This window comes from Ambystoma mexicanum, chromosome 10 (assembly GCF_040938575.1).
Source record: "Ambystoma mexicanum isolate Mex_15411 chromosome 10, UKY_AmexF1_1, whole genome shotgun sequence".
NCBI lineage: Eukaryota > Metazoa > Chordata > Amphibia > Caudata > Ambystomatidae > Ambystoma > Ambystoma mexicanum.
Window position 1 is genome coordinate 547,583,152 of NC_090932.1, and position 21,794 is coordinate 547,604,945.

The following is a 21,794-nucleotide window of genomic DNA, read 5'->3' on the forward strand; positions in this document are numbered from 1 at the left end:
ATGGGAAACTGCCTTATTGCTCCTTTTAGACCTCTCGGCAGCCTTTGATCTTGTTGATCATAAAATCCTATGTAGCCACTTAGACTCGGTGGCCCACTTTTCCCAAGAAGCTATAGGCTGAATCACATCATTCCTAAGCAACAGATCCATGTGCGTCTTTTCCACCACGGCCTCCGCTGACCCCATTCCCATCACATGCGGGGTCCCCCAGGGGTCATGTGTCTCCCTCACACTGTACAACGTGTTCAATAAGCCCCTGTTTGATGATCTCGACAGTTTGGGTATCACCTACACTAACTATGCTGATGATACCCAAATCCTCATCCCGTTGACTGGAGACTACAACACGGAGTTGGCCTTGGTGAACAAGGTGTACCTCATCATCCAGGCATGGATGGCCTCCCATAGTCTATGCCTGAATGATGACAAGACCGAACTCATCCTGGGTTCAGCCACGAACTTAAACAAACTGGACCTCAACTACTCCAGCTTCACCATTGACGGCAACCCTATAAAGGTAGCTAAGGAAGTGAAAACCCTTGGCATCTATCCCGATTCCACCCTCTCCTTCCATAAACAGGTCAGCTCCATGACATCCACTACAGCCTACACATGCAAGCTTATACGCTCTGCCAAACCCTTCCTCTCCACCCAAAGTTGCATTACTCTAGACAGAGCTCTCATACTATCTAAACTGGACTATTGTAACTCCCTCTATGTAGGCGTCAACAAACAGATTACCAATAAAATCCAGATCCTACACAACAATGCCCTTAGAGCAGCGCTTAACATCCCTAAAAGAGAACAAATCTCGAATACTAGAAGAACCCACAACTGGCTCACTACCTCGGACAAAATTATGCTTAAGGTAGCCTCCCTCACCCACAAATGCAATAACAACGCAGCTCCCCGTTATCTCTCAGACAGGATAACCAGATACATGCCCAACAGACTCACCAGAAATAGCACTGCTAACCTGCTCACTGTTCCCAGATTCAAGCGCATGAAAATGGGCAGCAACAGCTTCCAGGTAAAAGCAGCCCAACATTGGAACTCACTACCACCTTCCGTCAGAGCACCTCAAACCTACCACCAATTTAGGCGTAATTACCTCCAGTGGCTTAAGAACAAAGACCAATAATGACACCCGTAACTACTACACATTTGTCAACTTGTAACTATGTTGTAATGTTACTCTGTATCCTTGTAACTGTTTCTACTCACTGTAACTGCATCTACCCACTATGCATAATAATGTAAATAATGTACAGTATTGTAACTAAGTTGAGAATATTCTTGTAATGCTTGCGCCCTCATACCTTCTGGTCCGGTGCGCCATATAAATAAATAAATAAACAAACAAACATATATGTCTCTTTTGGGGAAATTAGTCTCAGAATTTGATGCAATTAGTAGATCCTGAGCAAGATGGGCGCCAGGTGAGTGAGCTCTGTTTGACAAGCTTTAGCGCTAAACAATATCCCAGTTTCCTTACCCTGATTGCTTCGCTGAGGGTGTGTTTTGGCAGCGGAAGACCCAGAGACGCTACTTACCGATTCTGAGATCTGCCGACCTTGGATGCTAGAGGTCTGAGCTCCCGCCCCACCCGACGACAGGGCAGCCTGGCGTGTGCGCCTGACAACACCTGTTACCGTGGAGGGTACAAGTCGAAAAAGCAGAGGTTAATTTTGATAAGTTCAGTGGGGCTGTTGGATCTTATTTTGTGTGATATGGGAGTGGCGCTGTATCCCTAGCCTTAGATCTGTACAACAAGCAGGCTTTACCTGCTGTTTTGCACAGATCGGAGCTCTGGGAGTTTGGCAACTGTGGCTTATCAAGGAAAACACATTTTTGAAACATTTGCTGATACTTCCTACAAGTGCTCCTTCAGCTATCACTCACCTGGAGTTTGGTGTCATTGTGATTGGTGCCAAGGCTATGTTTAGCTCTGATTTTCTTTGGTTAATAATTTGGCATGATTTTATTTTTTGGAGAAAAAAATCATAGAACTGCTTTCCAAATGGGATTTTGTTTCAAACTTTTGAATACGTCCTCATATTTTTTTTGTTTTGCGTTCTCTTTTTTCTTTGACCCACGATCGATTGTCGATAAGGAATAGACTTATTGACCTGTATTATTAATGTGACTTTGCTTTAATTTTCATAACCCTCCACATGGATTAAATCAAACTGTGATATGTAAATAAAACATATTTATTTTTATACATCTCAGAGTGTCTTGACCAGATGATGGTAAATGGGACAATTAATTTACAATCTCCACTCAGAGTAAGTCAAATCTAAATAATGATCTATGAGAAATTCTTATTTAACCAGTGGTAGTTTCTTTTATTTTTGCTTGTCTATGTTGCCCTATCTACCACATGATGTCAGGGCTCCCTACATATGTTTACTAAGAATTTGGCACCAACCAGGATTGGGCAAATGCAGAGAAGCACTAGTGCATTTGTTGTCTCTTAATGGTGGGAAAAGCCTTAATTGGTTTGTACATGTAAAGAACATGCTTAATATCCTGGACACTTCAGCGCTGTGGGAAAATCCCATGGAGAGCAGCCGTGCTGCCCTGAGTAAATTAAAAAAGATGGCCAAGACGCAAGCTTGGGATTACCTTTCAGCTGATGTTGCAATTTCTAAACTAGGTTTGGATTATCTAGTACGTAATTTGGAGATCAGCCCCATAGAGTATTTAGATTTAATCCCTCTGGTTTTTGAAAGATCATTGTAAATGCGGCTGAGACTTGGCATCCTCCGGGTGGTATCTTTTACTCCTTCTTAGTGGTAATCAGTTCTGGAGACATGTCTGCTTTGGGGGGTGATCACAACTCTTTTGCATTTATTGATATGTGACAAGTCCCTGCGATTGAGGCTTACATATTTGAGACCACTCCTAAAAGAAGCCGGCATTCGATAATTCAGAAGTGCAATGATCTTTTTAATTCATTGTCCACTCCCACACGTGTTATTTGCAACTGCACGATACAGCTACAGGGTGTGGCTACTTAGGAAAAACGCTTTGAATCAGTCTTCTTAACTCTCAGGGCTGCGAGCATCGCTCTGCGTTTTAGATGTTTAGATACCTTTTGTAGCAGAGAATCAGTTGTAATTTACCATTTGTTTACTATTGAATATTGCCACATGTTCTCTCATGATTTTACACATTTACTGTAATTTAACAAACTGAATGATTCTTAGTTCTGTTTTGTAATGTATTTAGCTTTTATGAATTTTTTATGCCAAATAAAGTTATGTTTAAGAAGAAGATGACACCTGTTAGCCTCCCAATATAATTTCCAAGGATTAATCTACCAGTAGTAGCACAATGTCGCTGCATCTTCGGTGATGAGCCCAACATCCCCACTGATAACGTTACCATGGAGTGCTCCGGCCCCTTACCTCCTCTGCGAGACAGCTCTGCATAAGGAAACTGAAACAGCATCATGTTACCTGGCAATGAGGGCATGCACAGAGCCCATGACTGGCAGATGACTGAATAAACGCGTACTTAGGTGCCTGCAAAATCCCATGGAAGCATGCAGGATCCAGGGCCAGATGACACTGAGAGATAGGGAGCAGGTGCTGTCACTCTAATGATTTGCCTTTGCTCTGCGACCCGGTACCTCAGTGCACTCCTGCTGATGCCCTGCACCTGCCCAGAGGCCAAACACACGCTTGGGTGAACAACGCCAGATCGGACAACATTGACAGACCTATTAACCCCTGCCTGGGCTCACTAGCCCAGGTCGGGAGGTCTTCACTGCATACCTGTTCTCTGGAGAACCACCCAGCTACAGGCCATCGGTCCACATAGCGCAAGACACTGCGGCACACCTCGCAATCTAACCTGCGGGGCCGGACACCGACTTCTTCTGGCCTTGTCCACCCATTAGCCCCAGGGACGTGGGGGCATGTGACAAGCGCAGATGGCCACTGAGATCTGGCATAGGAATCTCACCTGCACTCCCTTGTAGAGGCCCTTTATCCCAAGGAGCCGTCCCCCGTAGCCCGTCTTGATCTGCACCCCTTCATCATTCTTGCGATCCTTATGAGATGCCCAATAAGTATTACAATATCTTTCCCCTTTATTGCCGATTCCGTCCCCTGCTTATAGTGAGTCTCTTGTCGAAAGAGGATCATCAGGCCCTGCTTGTAGAACAAGTCCCCGTCGACCCCTGGGACTCTCTACCCCCTAACACTTCACCCCATCTGAAGCATCCAAATGTGTGTCCCGCTCATCCTGGCCACACCTGTCGAACCGCCTGGGATGCGACCCCAGCCCTGGCTGCATTATCAACCCCCTCGCTTCTACCTACCCCCAACTACCACAGTGTCCCCCCTACTCCTTCAGACTTATTTCCACCAACCCCCCCAGCACCCTAAACCCCCCCTCTGACTTACCCTACATCCCCACTAAACCCCCGTCCCACCTCCCCATCCCCTCTAAAACTGGGATGAGGAGGACCCCGGGGGCGAGGTCCGGAGCCCATCAAAAAATATAAGGCTCTGCACAGCCCCCAGGTTCCCCTCATGTGCCGTCCTTCCAGGGCGAGGGGGTGTTCAGTTTCTGGAATTTTCTGTCCCCTTGGATTTTTTGCCTTCCCACGGTGGACTTCGGGCCTCGTGCTTCCCCTCCTCTTGGAGTGTTCCACTTTGGGGTCCCACCAGATCCTCCATGGTGGCTTGACATCCTCCTCTGTGACCAGCTGCTATCTCTCCCATTCAAACACCAGCGCAAACGGGTAGCCCCATCTATACTTCACCCCCTTCTCCTGGAGCCATCTGGGGAGGGGGCCCAAATTTCTTGCGCCTCAAAAGAGTGTGAGCCGACAAGTCCTGAAAGATAGCCACCCTGAAGTCTCCATACTCAGTGTCACCCAGGAGGCGCGCCTTCTCAAGGATCCTCGCCTTATCACTGTAGTAGTGCAACCGTGCCAGGACCAAGATTGGACCTATGATTCCTCACCCAGCACGATGCACCCTGTCCAGGGTTACTCGCTCACCCTCTTTGGAGCCCAACACCATTCCTATTAGGTCCTGGATCTTCTGCTGCAGACCATTGGGTGTCTCCCCTTCCGTCTCTTGCAGCCCAAAGAACCGGAGGTTGTTCCGCCTCTCTCGGTTCTCAATGTCGTCCACTTTGAGCCGCAGCGCCTCCTTCTGCCGTTCCACCTCGAGGAAGCGCACCCCCATCTGTGCCTCCAGGATCTCCATAGAGGCCTGGTTCGCTTTGGTTCTATATGATCACTGCGCTGCCTGTAATTCCGCCGATGAAAATTGCGACTGCAATTACGGCGCAGTAATCGGATAGATCACTTCTGCCCACCTTTCCCAGCCCGCAAACCCTAAAACCACAACCCCCCCACCACTTATCTTTACTGCGGTGCACTCCTGTGTGCGTCGCTGACATCCTTGTACCCCTGCTGTGTCAGCTCCTCCCAGTTACATGGGGTGGTGTTGACGCTGCAGGGTCTTTTTTTTATCTTATCCCCTGCTTACCGTAATGGTAAGCGGGGGATACACCCGCAACCCCCGACACCTGTTACTGAGCCCAAGGAGAGCGGGGGACACCCCCGCAACCCTGTTCTGCTTAGGCGCAGTAATGGGGTTCAGGATTTTTGGACCGTGCTCCGGCGCAATGTAGTAATGTTGCCACAATGGTTGCGACATTGTGGTACAATTCCGTTTGCTTCCACCCCTTCCACTCTCTCTTCCAGGATAACCACCTTTGCCAAGAGGTCTGCCACCTTCTCCCCTAAATCTGTCCTCATTCCTTTCATCTCTTCCAGGATGGCCTGATGTCACTTTTAATCGTGCCAATCTGTGCCAAGCAGGGGTGCCCTCTCCCCTCTCCCTTGGCCTTTGCCATCTCATCGCTGTCCTGGTATTGATACTGCACGAGAGCCCCCCTCCAGCTTATCCACATGAGCCCCCCCTCTTCGGCTCGTAATGCTAGTTCACACTTGGGCACGAATATTCCCCTCTCCAGTCCCAACACCTCCACGTGCCAAGGGAGGGCAGCGAACCAACAAAAACTCCTCCACCTTGTACAGCCGCTGCTAGGCAGACACCTCGAGAGGCGATACAGGGCCGACGATCCCCCCCCCCCAGGCACCTGCCACAATCCAGTCCGCATCACACTGCCCCTGCCTCACGGGGGGGGGGGGGGTTCCACTGCACCTCTGCCAGGGGGTGGGGGGCTGCACTCTGTGGTGCCAGGCCCCTCTGTTCTCCACTGCATCATTGCCTCTTAGAACCTTACACAGCTCCTCCTGATGACCAGCCTGGCGGGGACCCGCTGTTTCCGCTCCCTGCAGATGTTCGTGGACGTCCCCTACGGACATCACACTGCCCACACCCCTTTCTGGAGCATCCCAGGCAGCTGTTCCCCCTCCTTGCTGACCGGGCCTGTTGGCTGGTGACCGATGAGTCCCCTATTGTCAGTGCTGCACTGCCCTCCTATGCAGCCTCCTCGTCAGGTGTGGTGTGCCTGTTCTCTGGCTCGTTCTGCAAATCCACCTTCCTGAGCAGCAGGCCAGTGGTGCACTGCTCTGACCCCCACCTGGGGCTTTTGCCACATGCCACCTCCCACTAACTACCTTTACAGGCCCCCCTGTTGGGGTAGGCTGCACTATGGGCCACTCCACAGCTGCCACACCTGCTTGGTACAGGGCAGATGTCCCAGCTCTTCAATGCAGCTGTCTGCACTCCAGGCTGGAAGCAATGGATTTCTGCGGGGCCCGTCTCCACTCGTGGGGGCTCGCCTAGTCCAGAGTCCCTGGCACTCTGGTCGCTCCATTACCCAGGTGCTCACCCCTGGTTGGCCTGCTGCCACCACCGGGCCTGCCTCGGGCGCTTCCTGCAGCTCGCCTGACTCTGCAATGCACCCTCCGCCCTCTCCTCCTCCCGTGGCCGGACTTGCTGCGGGGCACCGCTCCAAGTGTCCGTCCCTGGGGCCCTCTCGGACTATTACAGTGAGAGGCCGCCTCCCTGGCACAGAGGGCCTCCCTCGCTGATGCTGCAGCTTCGTCCACCACAACCTCAAGGACAGGCGCTGCAGAGCAACGGCCCAGGTCTTTTCCCGCCCAGGCGCTCTCTGCACCTCTGAAGCATGCCTTGGTTGTGTGTGCCTCTTCATTCTCGTTTGCTGGGGTTTCACCGCTTGGTAGCCCCACCACTGCTGCAGGACTATTTCACCTGCTCAGGGACTCTCCTTCAGGGGTCCTGAGTGCAACAACTGCGCCAGACTCTGCTAAAACTCCAGGGCAGGGGACAGAGCTCGCCGATCAGGCTGCCATTTTGCCTGCGGCCCCTGGTGGCCTCCTCTTAATTTCCGTAAAGGGAGATGCACTGGAGCAACCAGGGATAATCTCATTTGAATGGTTAATTACCCAGGTAAATCTCTTTAGTTTTTAACCCCCAGTGGAGGTCTTCTGTCTGCTTTTTGTGTATCATAGAAGTAATGTTTGTATTGCATTGGAGGCCACAAACTGCTTGCTAACTTTGTGGGTTGGCTGCATTTGAAAATAAAATGTGGGTTTAACATCTGAAAATAGAACTTGATTTGCTCATCAAATTCACAATTGTGTCCTTTCCAAGAACAAGATCTTTGGGTAGGAGACTAAGGCTAGGATTAGCAAAGGTGTTTCTAGGTTTGTACATCTAGCTTGGGTCTCAAGTGTGCTTTCTTTTTGCTTTTACAGCTCAGATGGGAGTTGGTGAAGGGAAATCCATTGGCCAGTGGTACGGACCAAACACAGTGGCACAAGTGCTCAAGTAAGTAATTTCTCACCCATTGGTTCTTAATTCCAGTTAAAGCAAATACACAGCATGTCCTTAGACAAGTGCATAAGGCAACACATCACACTATGCTCCATTGTAAACTGAAACTTTTTGCGTTTCACAGCAGCATGACCTGGTAAAAGGTCATGTGAGCACCTTGCAAGATGCTTCCCAGGGAACAAAACATATTTGTATCCTGACAGCAACTTACTCTAGGATTAGCGTATGTCCGCAAATCATGACAGTCTGCCCTGGCACTATAATGCTTCTGGGAGTGACAAATAGCAAACCACCTTCTCATTCGCTGGCAACAGACCCTCTGGACACGCCTGTAAACATTTGCCAAAGGAACAACTTATCGGCTCGCAACAATTTTTCCCTGGGAACTGAACATGTGAGCAACTCGTAGTGTATGCAGCAACAACCAGCACCAGAGAATAGATTCACTCAATAGAGGCTTATAATGGGTGTTAGGAAAGATGATCTTTTTGCACCTTTCCCTCTGTAGACTTCTATGGGATACCCTTTCTTTTTGCTTGTTTTGAAACCTGTCCTGACTTTTTGGAGGCAAGTAAAGTCGTATGCTTTATTCACCTGGCTGTTTTGTTCCTCTGTATGGGGAAACTTACCAGCCCCTAAGACTGTCAGTACTCAGAAACTATGTCTCTTTATAATTGCACTTATCACCTTACAGTGGAGTGCAGTTAGGATGCTTTGTATCCTTATTTTGAATGGATTGTGTCCTCCAACGTATTCCACACCTTTGACATGTAATGTCCACAGCTGTGCACTTCTGAAACTTTTTTCAGCAGACCGCGTCCTGCGTCGCTGGCGTCTGGTCGATGTCCCTCGAAGGCCTCCGTCGAGGGAGACGTCACTGGATGTTATATATAGGACGCACGGCGCCCGTAGCTTCCGTTCCGTTTTTCCCACAAACGTGTTTGCTTTGGAGACTCGGCGCGTCTCGTGTATTCCTTATGAATAGGTCTTCTTCTTCAACCCCTCCAACTCCACGGTCTGGCTTCAAGACTTGCCGGGACTGTAAGTCAAAAATGTCAATTGCCGACAAGCATCGCATTTGTTTGTGGTGCTTGAGTGAAAGTCACGACACTGACGACTGTTCCAAATGCCAGTCGCTAACTGTTAAGGCCTTTTGGGAGCGTAGGGGAAAGCTTCAGGTAGATAGGTGTTAGAAACCCAGTTAGTCCCGTAAATCCAAGTCCAATGGGATGTCCACCGACTATTCGGGGGAGACTCACCGCGTCGGGACGAGTCCCTGTCCCGGAGTGGTTCCCTCCATTCGTCCTCCTCGTCTCAGCATTCTAGGAAGCGCCAGCACCGGTCACATTCCCCGTCCTCCTCGGAGGATGGAGCCGCGAGGAAAGTGGCTTGCCCGAAGAAGTCCTTGACTCCGGAGGAATGGGCTGCCTTTAGGGAGCAGATGTTAGTGATTTTCCAATCGCAGGGCACAGTTCTGTCCAGGCCTTCTGATGAAGCCGGCAAGGAACGGTCTCGTACTGTGGCTCGCACGCCTTCGGGCTTGGGTCCTTGATGCGACGCTCATCAGGAACCTTCGAGGTCCCGTTCTGACAAGGCTCAGGGTAGTTGCAAGAGACGTGCTTCCAGGTCTCAGTCCTCGTCTCCAGCGAGACTGCAGAAATCTGGTAAGGGCTCAAGGTCGGTGTCGACTCCGTCAGCGCCGTGTCCATCAGATACCGACGTCGAAGCTTTGCCTTCATTCCAGCCGTCGGCGCCATTATCGACGCCAAAGCAGTCGGCGCTCTCGACACCTTCAGGGCGTTTTGCCTGAAATTTATAGTTGGAGATCCCTGATACTGTGGATCCTCGTAGGAAGGCTACTTCTAAGTTTGTGAGGCCGGTGGTGGACTCCAGACCCTCTTCTGTCCCGAGGCAGGGATTTTACCACCCTCTGGATGACCTATATGAGGAGGAGGAAAGGTCAGACTTTGATATGGACCCTGTTGAGCCTTATGTGGCTGTCTTTTCCGGAGACAGTCAATTGGAAGAGTTGAGGCAAACTCTTTATGATGCCAATGGGTTGGACACTTCTCCGGAAGTGGAATTTGGCAGGCCTGAGCCTGGGGCTTATGTAGAGTCCTACAGGCGGCTCATGGCTAGGGTCACGCAGTATCTGGGCTGGTCCAGTCCTCCTGAGGCTTTTGTGCAAGATGATTTAACAGACATTTTATATCAAGGTCCGCCCTCTGACCCGGTGTTACCTTTTCATCTGACTTTACAAAGAAGGGTGGCGGCTGCTTGGCAGTCACTGTAATCTCTTCCGGCTGTTAACAAATCATTGACCAAAAAATACCACCCTTCCGGTAGCGACCCCAGCTACCTTTCGTCTCACCTCACTCCCGAGAGTTTGGTGGTTCAGGCGGCATACACTACCATCCCTCCGGATAGGGACGACGAATGCTTCGACGGTTGGGTACGCAAAGTGTTTTCTGTGGGCAGTATGGCGTTGAAGTTGGCCAACTCCACTTCTGCCTTGCCAAGATTTTCACACACTCTGTGGAACTGTGTTTCTCTTGCGGCTGAGCATATTCCTGAGAGGGAAGAAAGGGATGGGTTCCTTGCTCTCGTGCAAGATGGCAAGGATGCCATGTGTGAATCCCTTCAGTCGGGTTTGGACACGGCTGACCGTGTTAGCCGGTCCATGGCTGCGAGCACCGTTGCACGCAGATTTGCGTGGTTGCGGAAGTCAGGGTTTGCTTCGGATATGAAAGCCCGTCTTTTGCACATGCCTTTTGATGGCGCGCATTTGTTTGGCAGAAAGGCTGACGAGAGCCTTGAGAGGTTGCAGACCTCAATAGCTGCAGCGAAATCTTTAAGCGCAGCCGTGCGTCAACCTCTGCCTTTTCGTCCTAAGGGACAGCAGGGGAGGGGAGGTTCTTTTCGTTACTTCTCCTCCTTTGGTAGAACTAGAGAATCAGCCAATCAAAAGAACCCGTGTTGTTTGGGGAAATGGAGGTGCCAAAGCCGCTCAGGCAGCTGCCTCTTTGCCTTCATGCGCTGCCGCAGCTGCTCCAAAACAGTCATGAGGCCATGTCCCATGATTCGCCGGTTGGGGGCAGACTGTCTCAGCATCTCAAAGAGTGGCGAGCAATTACTTCTGATGCGTGGGTTCTGGATACAATTGCCCACGGCTACTGCCTTCCCTTCCTAAAGCGGCCTCACGACAATCCACTGGGGAATCTCTCTTTGAAGCTTCCGGATCCGTTCCTTTTGCAGGAGATCTTGACCCTGGTAGAGAAAGGCGCTATAGAACTGGTGGATCCTAAAGAAAGATGGGGGATTGAGACCCATCCTAGATTTGCGTTGGTTGAACAAACTTCTCAGGAAGGACAAGTTCAGGATGGTCACACTTTCTCAAGTCCTCCAGGCCCTTCAACTTCAGGATTGGTTGGTTTCTGTGGACCTACAGGAGGCTTACTTTCATGTGCCAATTTATCTCAAGCACAAAGTACCTGAGGTTTGCCGCTGGCGACCTGCACTTTCAGTTTCGGGTCCTGCCATTCCGATTGACATCCGCCTGAGGGTCTTCACCAAGCTAATGGTGGTGGTGGCAGCGTATCTCAGGCGAGGGGGATTCAAGTCTACCCCTACCTGGACGACTGGCTGATCCGTGCGTGCTCTCCGAGCAGGCATTGGCTCACCTCGGTCTCACCTGCCGCTCCCTCCACAAGCTGGGCTTCTCCCTCAATTTCAAGAAGTCGCATCTGACACCTTCCTAACAGCTCCAGTCCATCGGGGCTGTGTTGGACGCATCCTTGGGGAAGTGCTTGCCTCCCAAGGTGAGGGCTCATCACATTGTGCAGATGGTGGACAAGTTTCAACATGCCCAGACTCTCCCGGCTTTCGAATTCATAAGGTTGCTCGGTCTTATGGCATCCTGCATTTTTCTGGTGCCAGAGGCCAGGCTGAGGATGAGATCCCTGCAATGGGTAATTAAGATGCAGTGGTCGCAGCTCTCAGGTAAGATGACGGATCCTGTTCAGATTCCTCTCTCGGTCTCCAAGGATCTTCTGTGGTGGGCCAACGAAGGGAACTTGATGAAGGGGGAGCTGTTTTGGCAACCATGGCCGGAGGTGACTGTAGTGACGGATGCTTTCCTCACAGGACGGGGCGCACATGCCGACGCCTTGACCGCCAGTGGTCGTTGGTCTCCGTCAGAGTCCAAACTCCATATCAACCTGTTGGAGCTGAGTGCCATCAGGCTAGCACTGAAGGCTTTTCTGCCGTCCGTGCAGAGGAAGAGTGTCCTGATCATGATGGATAACACAATGGCCAGGCATTACCTCAACATAAAAGGGGGGGTAGGGTCACTCCCGTTGTGCAGAGAGGCAGTGCAGCTCTGGTTTTGGGCCATCCAGCAGGGAATTTCGCTCTCGGCAGTTCATCTGGGCGGAGACGGAAATGCGGCGGACGCTGTTAGCGAGAATTCTCTGTTGAGGCTAATTGCCCAAACCTAGTGAGTCCCCCAGCAGCTTTGCTGGATTTTTTGGGGTTTATTTTTTTTCTCCTGCTAAGAGTGAGACTCTTTTTTTCTCCCACTCTTAGGCATGATTTGAGAATGTCCTTTGACTGTAAATGTGTTTTATGGGCTATGGGGTCTTTTACTCCATAGGGCTTCATGTGTTTTTGGTATGTGTGTTACACAGCACCCTCAGTGCAGTAACACAGGGGTGTCATAGTGACCCCCAAACATAGACTCCCTACCCTGGGACTGACTACTGTCTCCCAGGGCATGTAAAGTCACCATTGGCTTTACTAGTCTCAAATTGTGAACAGAAATAGTACAAACCATCATATTGTGAAAGTACTGGTAGGGGTAATTCGATTGCCGCTTGGTCTGTTTTCCAAGGGGGCACTGTCCAGTCCCCCCTTGTCGAGTTTCTGGCTGGTGGCAGTGGATACCACGCGAAATATTCCACTGGAATATTTCCTATGGGATTTTCCCATTGATTTTAAACGCACCACTTTTTGGTGCAATATTAAAGATATCGCTGGGTTATTTATTTAATATTTATTCCCCGGTTGGGTCTTTTTGCCAGGACTCGGTTTTAAAATGGCTTTTGTGTTTGCCTCTGAAGCTCTAACCCAAGTCGAGCCCTTTGTTCCAGTTTTTGGTGGGCTTCTCCAAATGGTGCCCCTCTGTCTGGGGTCTACAGGATGTGAGGGGGATTAGGCACCCTGGACTGAAGTTGCACTCTTGTGGGAATGGCCCAGTGGAGAGCCGCCCGGCTCACCACTTAGCATGTTTGAGTGACAGCTAGGCTGTTGAATGGGGGTTTTTCTGCATAAAAGCAGGGATTTGGGGACTGGAACTTCAGGAGTCGCCACAGGACCTAAAGAATTTCGAAGAGGGGAGAAGCTGAGCCATCTACAACGACGACACCACCGGTAGAGCCCTGGTGTACGAACTCACCACTTCCCCGACGACAGAGGAGATCTTCTTCCAGGAGAGTCTTTTTCCTTTGAGCTGGTGGGACCAACCAGTTCGCCTTTTTCACCTTCCTGGAACGTCTCGTGGTCGAATCGCCCCTGCCAAGCACCCCGGCGGCCGGATAGCCACGCTTCACGACTACTGCGAATAAAAGGGTTGTACCTTTTAATCGGGAACTCCGCGGCTGGTTTCTTCCCTGGCAGTACAACAACCTCCAGCTTTCTTCCTCGTCGAGATCATCTCTTCCCCTGTATGAAGCCAGGACTTGCACCCGCTGCCAGGAACTGCCACCACTGGAGCTTTCTCACCATTTCAGACCATTTCAGGTACTGTGTCCCGCCTGGTCTCCCTTGCAACAGATTGTCCAAGGTGTCCCGTAAATCCTTGACTTTCTAACTGGGTTGACCTCAGACCTGCTAACTTTGCCTTTCTGAACTGATTCAACCTCTTTTTGACTTTTCTGCAAAGACTTTGAGTGCATTTCCACTGTGTGATCTTGGGCACATTCCGCCTTGCTCTCTCCAAGAGTGGGCCTGGCCTATGAACTTTTTGCTCTACAGTAGACCCTGCCTTTCTTGACTTGCTGTGGTTTCTTAAGTGTTGGTACTGTGTTATTTTCCTACTCTGCCTTTTCTCTCCCTTTTTAAACAAATTATTGGAGTGCCATCTACGGTTACGCGCTCAATAAGTGGTGTCTTAACCTAGACTTGAATAATTAATTAGGGAGGTGTATATACTTATAGTGACTGTGTTTGAACTTGCTTGATATATTAGTGCCAGTGTATTTTTATAAGTGTGTTTTTAAATAAATAATGATATACTTTTATACCAAAGCTCTGGTCAGTGTTTGCTTGTTCTACTGTATTTTCAGCCTTATTGTGTATACTCTATGTACTGCCTAACTCTTCTTGAGAGAAGTCTGACTGCTCAGCCACAGCTACCAGGTAAATCTGGGTGGTGCAGACTGCTACCAATTGGGTTTACTGCTTACTCATGTGGTCTTAAACCTTTTGCAGTAATCCCTAAGGGAACTGCACAGGTTTCTGCCTAACGGATGCTCTGAGCAGGCAGAGCACAGTCTCTCACGAGTGGGAGTTGGCTCAGGAATTCCTCCTGGAGGTCTTCGCCCTATGGGGAACCCCACAAGTGGATGTCTTCGCCACCAGTGCCAACCGGAAATGCGAGAGATTCTGCTCAAGGGAATTTCCTGTGAGAGGAGCCTTAGGAGACGCATTTGTAGTGGATTGGTCATTCCCACTGCTGTAAGCATTTCCTCCAGTCCCCGTCATTCCTCAAGTGTTATGGAGGTTACGGAGGTTCGGATCCCACATCATCCTCATTGCTCCGGATTGGGCCAGGAAAGTGTGGTACCCAGACCTTCTAGCCATGTCCATCTGCCCTCCACGCCGTCTTCCCTACCGAGAGGATCTGCTCTTGCTAGGGGGGGGGTCAGGTTCTCCATCCAGAGGTCAGGACTCTCAACCTTCACGCTTGGTATTTGAAAGGTTGAGATAAAGGATTGGGACCTCCCGGATGATGTGATGGAGGTGTTGCTTTCGGCCAGAAGGCCAGCAACAAAATCCCTGTACCGTTGCCGTAAGTTTTGCGACTGGTATAGAGGACAGAATGTTGATCCTCTTCAGTGTTCAATTCCTATGGTTTTGTCTTTCTTACTTTCTTTGGCCCACAGGGGCCTTCAAGTTGGTACCATTAAGGGTTACCTGGCGGCGCTGTCTATATTTAAGCGCTCGTCCAAAGAATGTTCTTACTTTAAGATTCCTTTGATTTCTCAATTTCTTAAAGAACGGACTAATGTGTTCCCGCCGTCCCCTTTCCAGGTGCCGGTTTGGGAGATGGATTTGGTTTTGAAATGTCTTATGTGTGCTCCGTTTGAACCTTTGCACTCTTGTCCTTTGAGATTGTCCATCAAGACAGTGTTCTTGGTTGCGGTTACTTCCGCTTGCAGAGTGAGTGAATTGCAGGCACTTTCATCTAAGCCGCCCTTTACTGTGTTCCACAAGGACAGGGTTGTACTAAGGGTATGTCCTTCCTTTCTACCTAAGGTAGTGTCTATTTCATTTGAGCCAGAAGGTGGTTCTTCCTTCTTTCTATATCCTCCTCCTCATCCTGGTAAGGAAGAGGAGCGACTCCATAGGTTGGATCGTAGGAGAGCTCTGAGCTTTTATAGTTCGAGGATGGCCAGGGTCACAGTGGACAATCAACTCTTTGTGGGATATGCTTGACACTGATTGGGCCATGCTGTTACCAAGCAGACTTTGTCCTGGTGGATTATCCTCACCATTACTGAATGCTACCGATTGGCGGGTAAGGACCCTCCTGAAGGTTTGCAAGCTCATTCCACTAGGGGTGTGTCTACTTCCACAGCACTACAACGGGGGGGATTCCTATTAAGAATATTTGTGATGCAGCCACATGGGCTTCTATCCATACCTTTGTTAAACATTATTCACTGGATTCCATCCATGGTCAAGATATAGCCTTTGGGAAGGCGGTTCTTTATTCTGCCATCTGATTGGGTACTCTAAATTCTTTTCCCTCCTCCATTTTTATGGTACTTCTTTAGGAGTCTGTCAAAGATGTGGAATACGTTGGAGGACACAATCCATCGGAAGAACAAGTTACATACCAACTTGTAACGTTCTTTCGATTGGATGTTCCTCCAACGTATTCCACATCCCCCTCCCAGCCTGCCCCTCTGTCGAATTTCCTATGCGATTGCAGCTTACGTTTCCGCAAGGCCTATGTGCAGTCAAGCAGGCATTGGATTGGTGCCACACGTTTTTGGCGAAAAAACATAAACTGACAGGCGCCGTGCGTCCTATTTATAACACCCGGTGATGTTGCTCTCGACGGAGGCCTTTGAGGGACATCGACCCAACGTCAGCGACGCAGGACGCCCTCTGCCGAAAAAAGTTTGCGAAGTGCACAGCTGTGGACATTACATGTCAAAGATGTGGAATATGTTGGAGGAACATCCAATCGAAATAACGTTAACAGTTGCTAAGTAACTTGTTCATCTTTGTATATAATGGCTTTGGTTACTTTTACAAAGCGCCTAAAACAAGCTGGTGGCAGCAGTGATTTTGCTGTTTTTGGGAGATTTTACTTGTGCATTTTTGTATTTAAAGCAAATTGCTCCTTAAGGTGGCTAGCACCCTAAAATGGCGGTGCCATGACATCTTTCACTTGTTTTATGGCCATATTGTTCTTTGGCCTTCTTCCTTCCTTCTCAGGTCAGGACATGTTATATGGCAACCCCTATCTCAGGAAAAGCAGTGGCTTTCGCAGGCTATGGGTGTGTGTGTGTGTCAGTCGGTCAGAGAGTAGGCTTGGGACTATCTAGCCCCCAATCCACATCTGTGGTGCCTAAACGTATGTTCCTGAGCAGTGTTTTGCAAGGATTGGATAACCACTGGCTGTTTCAGTGGTGCAGATACTGATATTTTATTTCTATTGCGCTCGTACACAAATGTTTCAGAGCACAACAAGGCAAGGGAGGGGAACGGGAGAACAAAACAACGATCTTACTAGGCCCATTGACATTGAGAACGCGCAAGTGCGTGGGAGAGGGGGAGGGGGAAAAGTGCGTGGAAGGGGGGAGAAGTGAAAAGTGCAGAGCAAAGGAGAAACAGATGCATAATAACAATAATAAATAATAAACGCAACAAACAGTGGTAGTACAGCCAGCAAGTGGCAAGTATTGGGTTTAAGGCAGCAGACAGGGTAGGTCTGATAAGTGCTGGAAGAAAAAGGGAGGGACTATATGGGTACAGATGCAGACCCCAGTGCAAGGGGTGGCCCAGAGGCAGTGTGGGAGGGTGGCAGGTTGAGCAGGTACCTGTGCCCGGATGACAGAGGGTTGCCAGGTGCACGGTGCCAAGAGAGAACAGATCAGCAGAGGAGAGGAGGAGCAAAGGCAGAAACAAAGAGGAAGGTCTTGAGGTGCTTCCGGAACCGGAAATGGTTCTCCAAGTTTTAGAGTGGCAGGGAGGCTGTTCCAGAGGGAGGCCCCAGCCGAAGACGGAGATCTACCCCCAGCTTGTTTCTTTGAAAAATGGCTGACCCTGAAGGAGTTAGAGGTAGAGCAGCGAAGAGCTCGAGAGGGGAGGTATTTGCGGAGGGATAGCTGAAGATATTTTGGACGCAGGCTCCAGAAAGCCTTTGGTCAATGCAGAGGGTTTTGAATTTAATCCTTGCATCCACTGGGAGCCAATGGAGAGATTTCAGAGCTGCAGAGATACGATCCCAGGGCTTGAGGCCAAGGAAAAGTCTTGCAGTCCTGTTCTGGATTAGTTGCAGAGGGTGGAGAGTAGAGGCAGGTAGATTTAGAAAGAGGTTGTTACAATATTCCAACCTAGAGAGAACCAGAGCTTGGGAGACAGTGAGCTTTTGGGGGAAGGAGAGGAAAGGCAGAGTACCTCTGAGGAGGTGCAGTAGAAAGTTTGACTTTATAGAGACATCACAGATGCGGGCGGAGAAGGAAAGTGTTGAGTCAAAGATGACCCTGAGGTTCTTAGCCTCGCAGGTGGCGGTTGGAGGAGGGCCAAGAATGGCCGGCCAGAGAGTGAGGGGAAAGGATGGTGAAGGTGTGCCCATGAGGAGGATCTCTGTCTTGCTGGCATTCAGACAAAGATCATTGGCAGCACACCAATCTTGAATGGCAGTTAGGCAATCAGAGTTGAGAGAGGGAGAGGAGGTGGCCGAGGGCAGCCGGAAAATGAGTTGTCGTCAGCAGAGCACTGGAAATTTGAGCAGAAAATGGCAATGCAGTGGGCAAGAGTTGCCAGGCATTGGTTGAAAAGCCAGGGTGAGAGGCTAGACCCTAGGGGAACACCACAGGTAGAGAGGGAGTTGGATGATAGGAAGGACCCAAGTTGGACCTGGGAGGGTCGATCAGAGAGGAAAGAGGTCATCCAGGCCAGAGCCTGATCAGCGATGCCCAGGTTATCATAGAGACGGTTGAGCAGAATGGTATGGTTCACCGTGTCGAAGGCAGAACAGAGATTGAGTAGGATGAGGACAGAGGGAATGTTAGAGTCAAGGTTGGAGAGCAGATCTTCACGGATGTGCAGGAGAGCAGTTTCCGTGCTTCTGGCAGCTCTGAAGCCAGACTGGTGGTCATGGAGACTACCAACAGAATCGGAATTAAGATTCTTATCATTGGTGGGCTTGGGTTTGCTCCCAGGTGAGTCTGGTATAAATGGAGGCCTCCTGCAGCTAGTCGGCAGATCGTTGAAACCAAAATGTCTACGAAGAAAAACGGACTGCTGACGACCTAAAGTCGATCTGCATCAACTCCAGTGTTGTCCTGGTGAAGAACTTGCCCTCTGTCCTGATCTCAAGAAGACCTCTGTTGGTGCTCCGACCCCTCGACCGGTTGGAACAACCAGTCTCAACCCCTGCTCAATGATCCTTGTCTGCTGATCCTTTGGCAGGGACTCTGGACGAACCGGTGGACTGACTCTCTTGGGCTACCTCTCAGCTGTTGTTCTGAGTAGGGCCTTGGAAGTTAGTAGATCTTCAGTTTATGCCACAAGGCGCCTGCATTGTCAGCTGTCTCACCCCAAGGCAAGCTGTGCTGAGGTTGCTCCTGTGTTCGCTGCTGTACTGTCACCTGTCGCTGCCTGACCGTGGTGATCTTTGTTGGATCCTTGTCTTCTTCGTGTCTGATGGCAATCTCTCACGCAGAAGCCTTCACTTGTCTCTTCAACTGAAAGCTGTCTGGAAAAGATTCCTAAGCACCACGACCGACTGAAACTAAATTGCATGAAACAAAGTATCTATTTTTTTCTAGCCGTCCCTCATGCTAGGAACAAAAGCAGAAGAACAAGCCCGGAACGAAGTCCGCAAAATCAACTGATGGTATCCGGAGAACTCTGAGCCAGGGGGGTATATCTACATACCTGTTAGTTTCTCCCCCCCTCTCCCATAGGGGTAACTAGGGCGTACATGCCGGACCCTAACTCGCTCTTACCAATCTTTGGTGGTGGAACCTGCATTCAGGATCCTTCGCTAGGCCTTTCCTAGTCTATTGGATTGAGTAGAGTACATACCTGAACTTTATTTGAACTTTTCTCTAACTTTGGAACTCTTTATATTAATCATAACCACTGGCCCTTCTATTCCTATAAGAACTTACCCGAAGAAGTGTATGCTTTCGAACTGGTGCCTTTTGAGCACAAGGCACTGGACCATCACAGGGTGGACTTTATAAGAATTAGGGAACCTGTTTTGTGTTGATTCCAAAGTGTTCAAACTCTTCTATGCATCTGGCTACTCACCTGTGTTGCACTAGTAATTGATTTGTGTGACAATATTTACCTTTGATTTGTTTTTGTGTAGTCTGTAAACTAAAGGCCTAATACATCATTGTAATTCTGATATCCTTAATGTCTAACTGTAATGACTGGTGTTGGTCTCTGTGGACTCATTGTAGCCCTCGACCACTCTCACACACTTCCTGAGACTAAGCCTTGACCGCTCTCCTACCTCGCCTTGCTTGGGTTTGGCTAACCTCTCAGTATCTCCCCTTTTCATCATAATAGGGTGGCCTCCCAACCCCTGCCACAATGGCAGATTTTGGAAATCCATCTTAACAACGGGGAGGAAAACATCAGAGCACACACCTCGCATCCAATCATTGCGGTAGGAGCATTCCACAACATCACACCTGAGGTCAAAACCTCACACATCTTACCCGACATCACGACACATCATTTCATAATATTTTGCTCATTGGGGACAGGGAATTCCACACCACTTTGCCTGAAGAGCACCTCACGGCACCTGATCTGGGAGCAGGAGCAACAGACCGCAAGCAGAGCATGGTTCTAAGAGCCCATAGAAATCTAACAAGCTCACCTAGTTAGTAGAATGTCACTCTGCTCAGTAATTTCCTCTTTCTCGGAGGAAAGCTCCGTCTCCCCTCCTTCCCCTTCCTCCTCACCTTGAATCTTTGATTTGGAATCCCTCTTCTTCTTGTTTCTTAAAGATGGCTTCTCCTTTTTTTTTTAGTAGATAGGTACGGGCACGGAAGGACGCCACAGTGCCACTAAATAGTGGCCTGTGGACGGATCCCCGTGCACGTCAGCTCAGGGGAAAAAGACTGAGGCATAAAAAACCCTGCACCAGATCTGAAGTTGTAGATAGTGCCACTGAGATGCCGTTGTCCGAGACTCCAAAACAAGAAAAGATGGTTTGAGGGAGATAAGCCGGAAGTGGTCGGAACAGCGGTAGAAGGAGGGCAAACAGTATTCACGGTAAGTAGAAAGGCGAATAGAATGAAAGTGAAACAAATAGGATGGCAATGTGAAGTCGGAGAAGGCAGGAGCGAAGCAGATGAGAGAAGCGCCAGCGAAGGGGCAAGGAGGGAGAGAAGGGAGGAAGCAAGAAGGCAGAGGAAGAAAGGCGGTAACTACCGCAAGGGAAAACACAGGGAGCGTCACCAACAAGAGAAAGCCTAACGTTGCAATGCGTCGAAAAGATGGAAGTACAAGGCTAAATACTTCTGGGAGGGAGACGCGCAACAACAACTAGACCGTAAAGGCGCGTAGAGGGAATAAGCGTGTCGGAACCCCTAGCGGCGACCATTCTTCCATCGATCCCAGATACGCCACTTGCTCCGTGGCATGACATAGAATTTCTGTTGCATCAAACGGCTTACCTTCATAATGCACCACACCACCTGGTACTGCTGGAGCTGCCAATGCTCTGTACCTTTCATAACACCAATCCCTTTACTTTATTCCCGGTCCCTGGTAACCCCCATAGAATCTCCAACTGTAGCGTTTTGTAAATGTGGCCAGTGACCTTTGATGAAACCTAGGTTCTATATTTCCTTGCTTTCATTTTCACAGTGATTGATTAAAACAATGACAATGAGATAGAGGCTTTCTGCTGGCATCAGTGATCATTCAGCACGACTCATACTATCTTTGCTCTCCTTGATTCTTTGCCTTTGTGTCCAATATAGTGTGCACATTTTATTTTCTCAGTTTTCATGGTCTAATTCCTTTCTTCCAATTGTCGATCCAGTATGATCATTGACTCACCAACTCCCGAAACCTCTCCCATTTCTCCCCCTTATTATGTCTTTCTGTTCCTCTGACTCCTTCCTAGGAAGCTGACTTTGTTCGATTCTTGGAGCCATCTCACAGTTCACATAGCCATGGACAACACTGTGGTGATAGACGTGATCAGTAAGTACTGGGGTGGGGGGTGAATGTTGCAAGCCTAGATTCTACTTGCTTTTCACTTTAAGATCTCTGAATGTTTCACTGACTGTTCATCTATTGGTTCTGTTTCCAAGAGTGTTTACACCCGCACATTTGCTACAATAAAGGCACGTCACTGAAAGAGAATGAAATCTGAGTGAGGCAAATGTTCTTATTAGTCTAAAAATAACATGCATTGATGAACCAGTAGTTTTGGCATTTGAAGATATTTATTGCATTTTGCATTTAACGACATGAATGCATTAAATACGTGGGCCCTTTATACCCAGTGAT

The 21,794-nt window shown here is 49.3% G+C and overlaps 1 protein-coding gene across 2 annotated transcripts in view; it reads left to right on the forward strand.

Moving 5' to 3' along the window:
• The window catches only part of ATG4B (autophagy related 4B cysteine peptidase), a 2,287,566-nt gene that overhangs the window by 1,539,069 nt on the left and 726,703 nt on the right, over positions 1-21,794 (forward strand). For both annotated transcript variants that reach the window (XM_069618124.1, XM_069618125.1), the window contains 2 exons: positions 7,718-7,790; positions 21,406-21,485. In XM_069618124.1, coding sequence (XP_069474225.1) covers positions 7,718-7,790; positions 21,406-21,485 — 153 coding nt within the window. The remainder of the gene's footprint in view (positions 1-7,717; positions 7,791-21,405; positions 21,486-21,794) is intronic.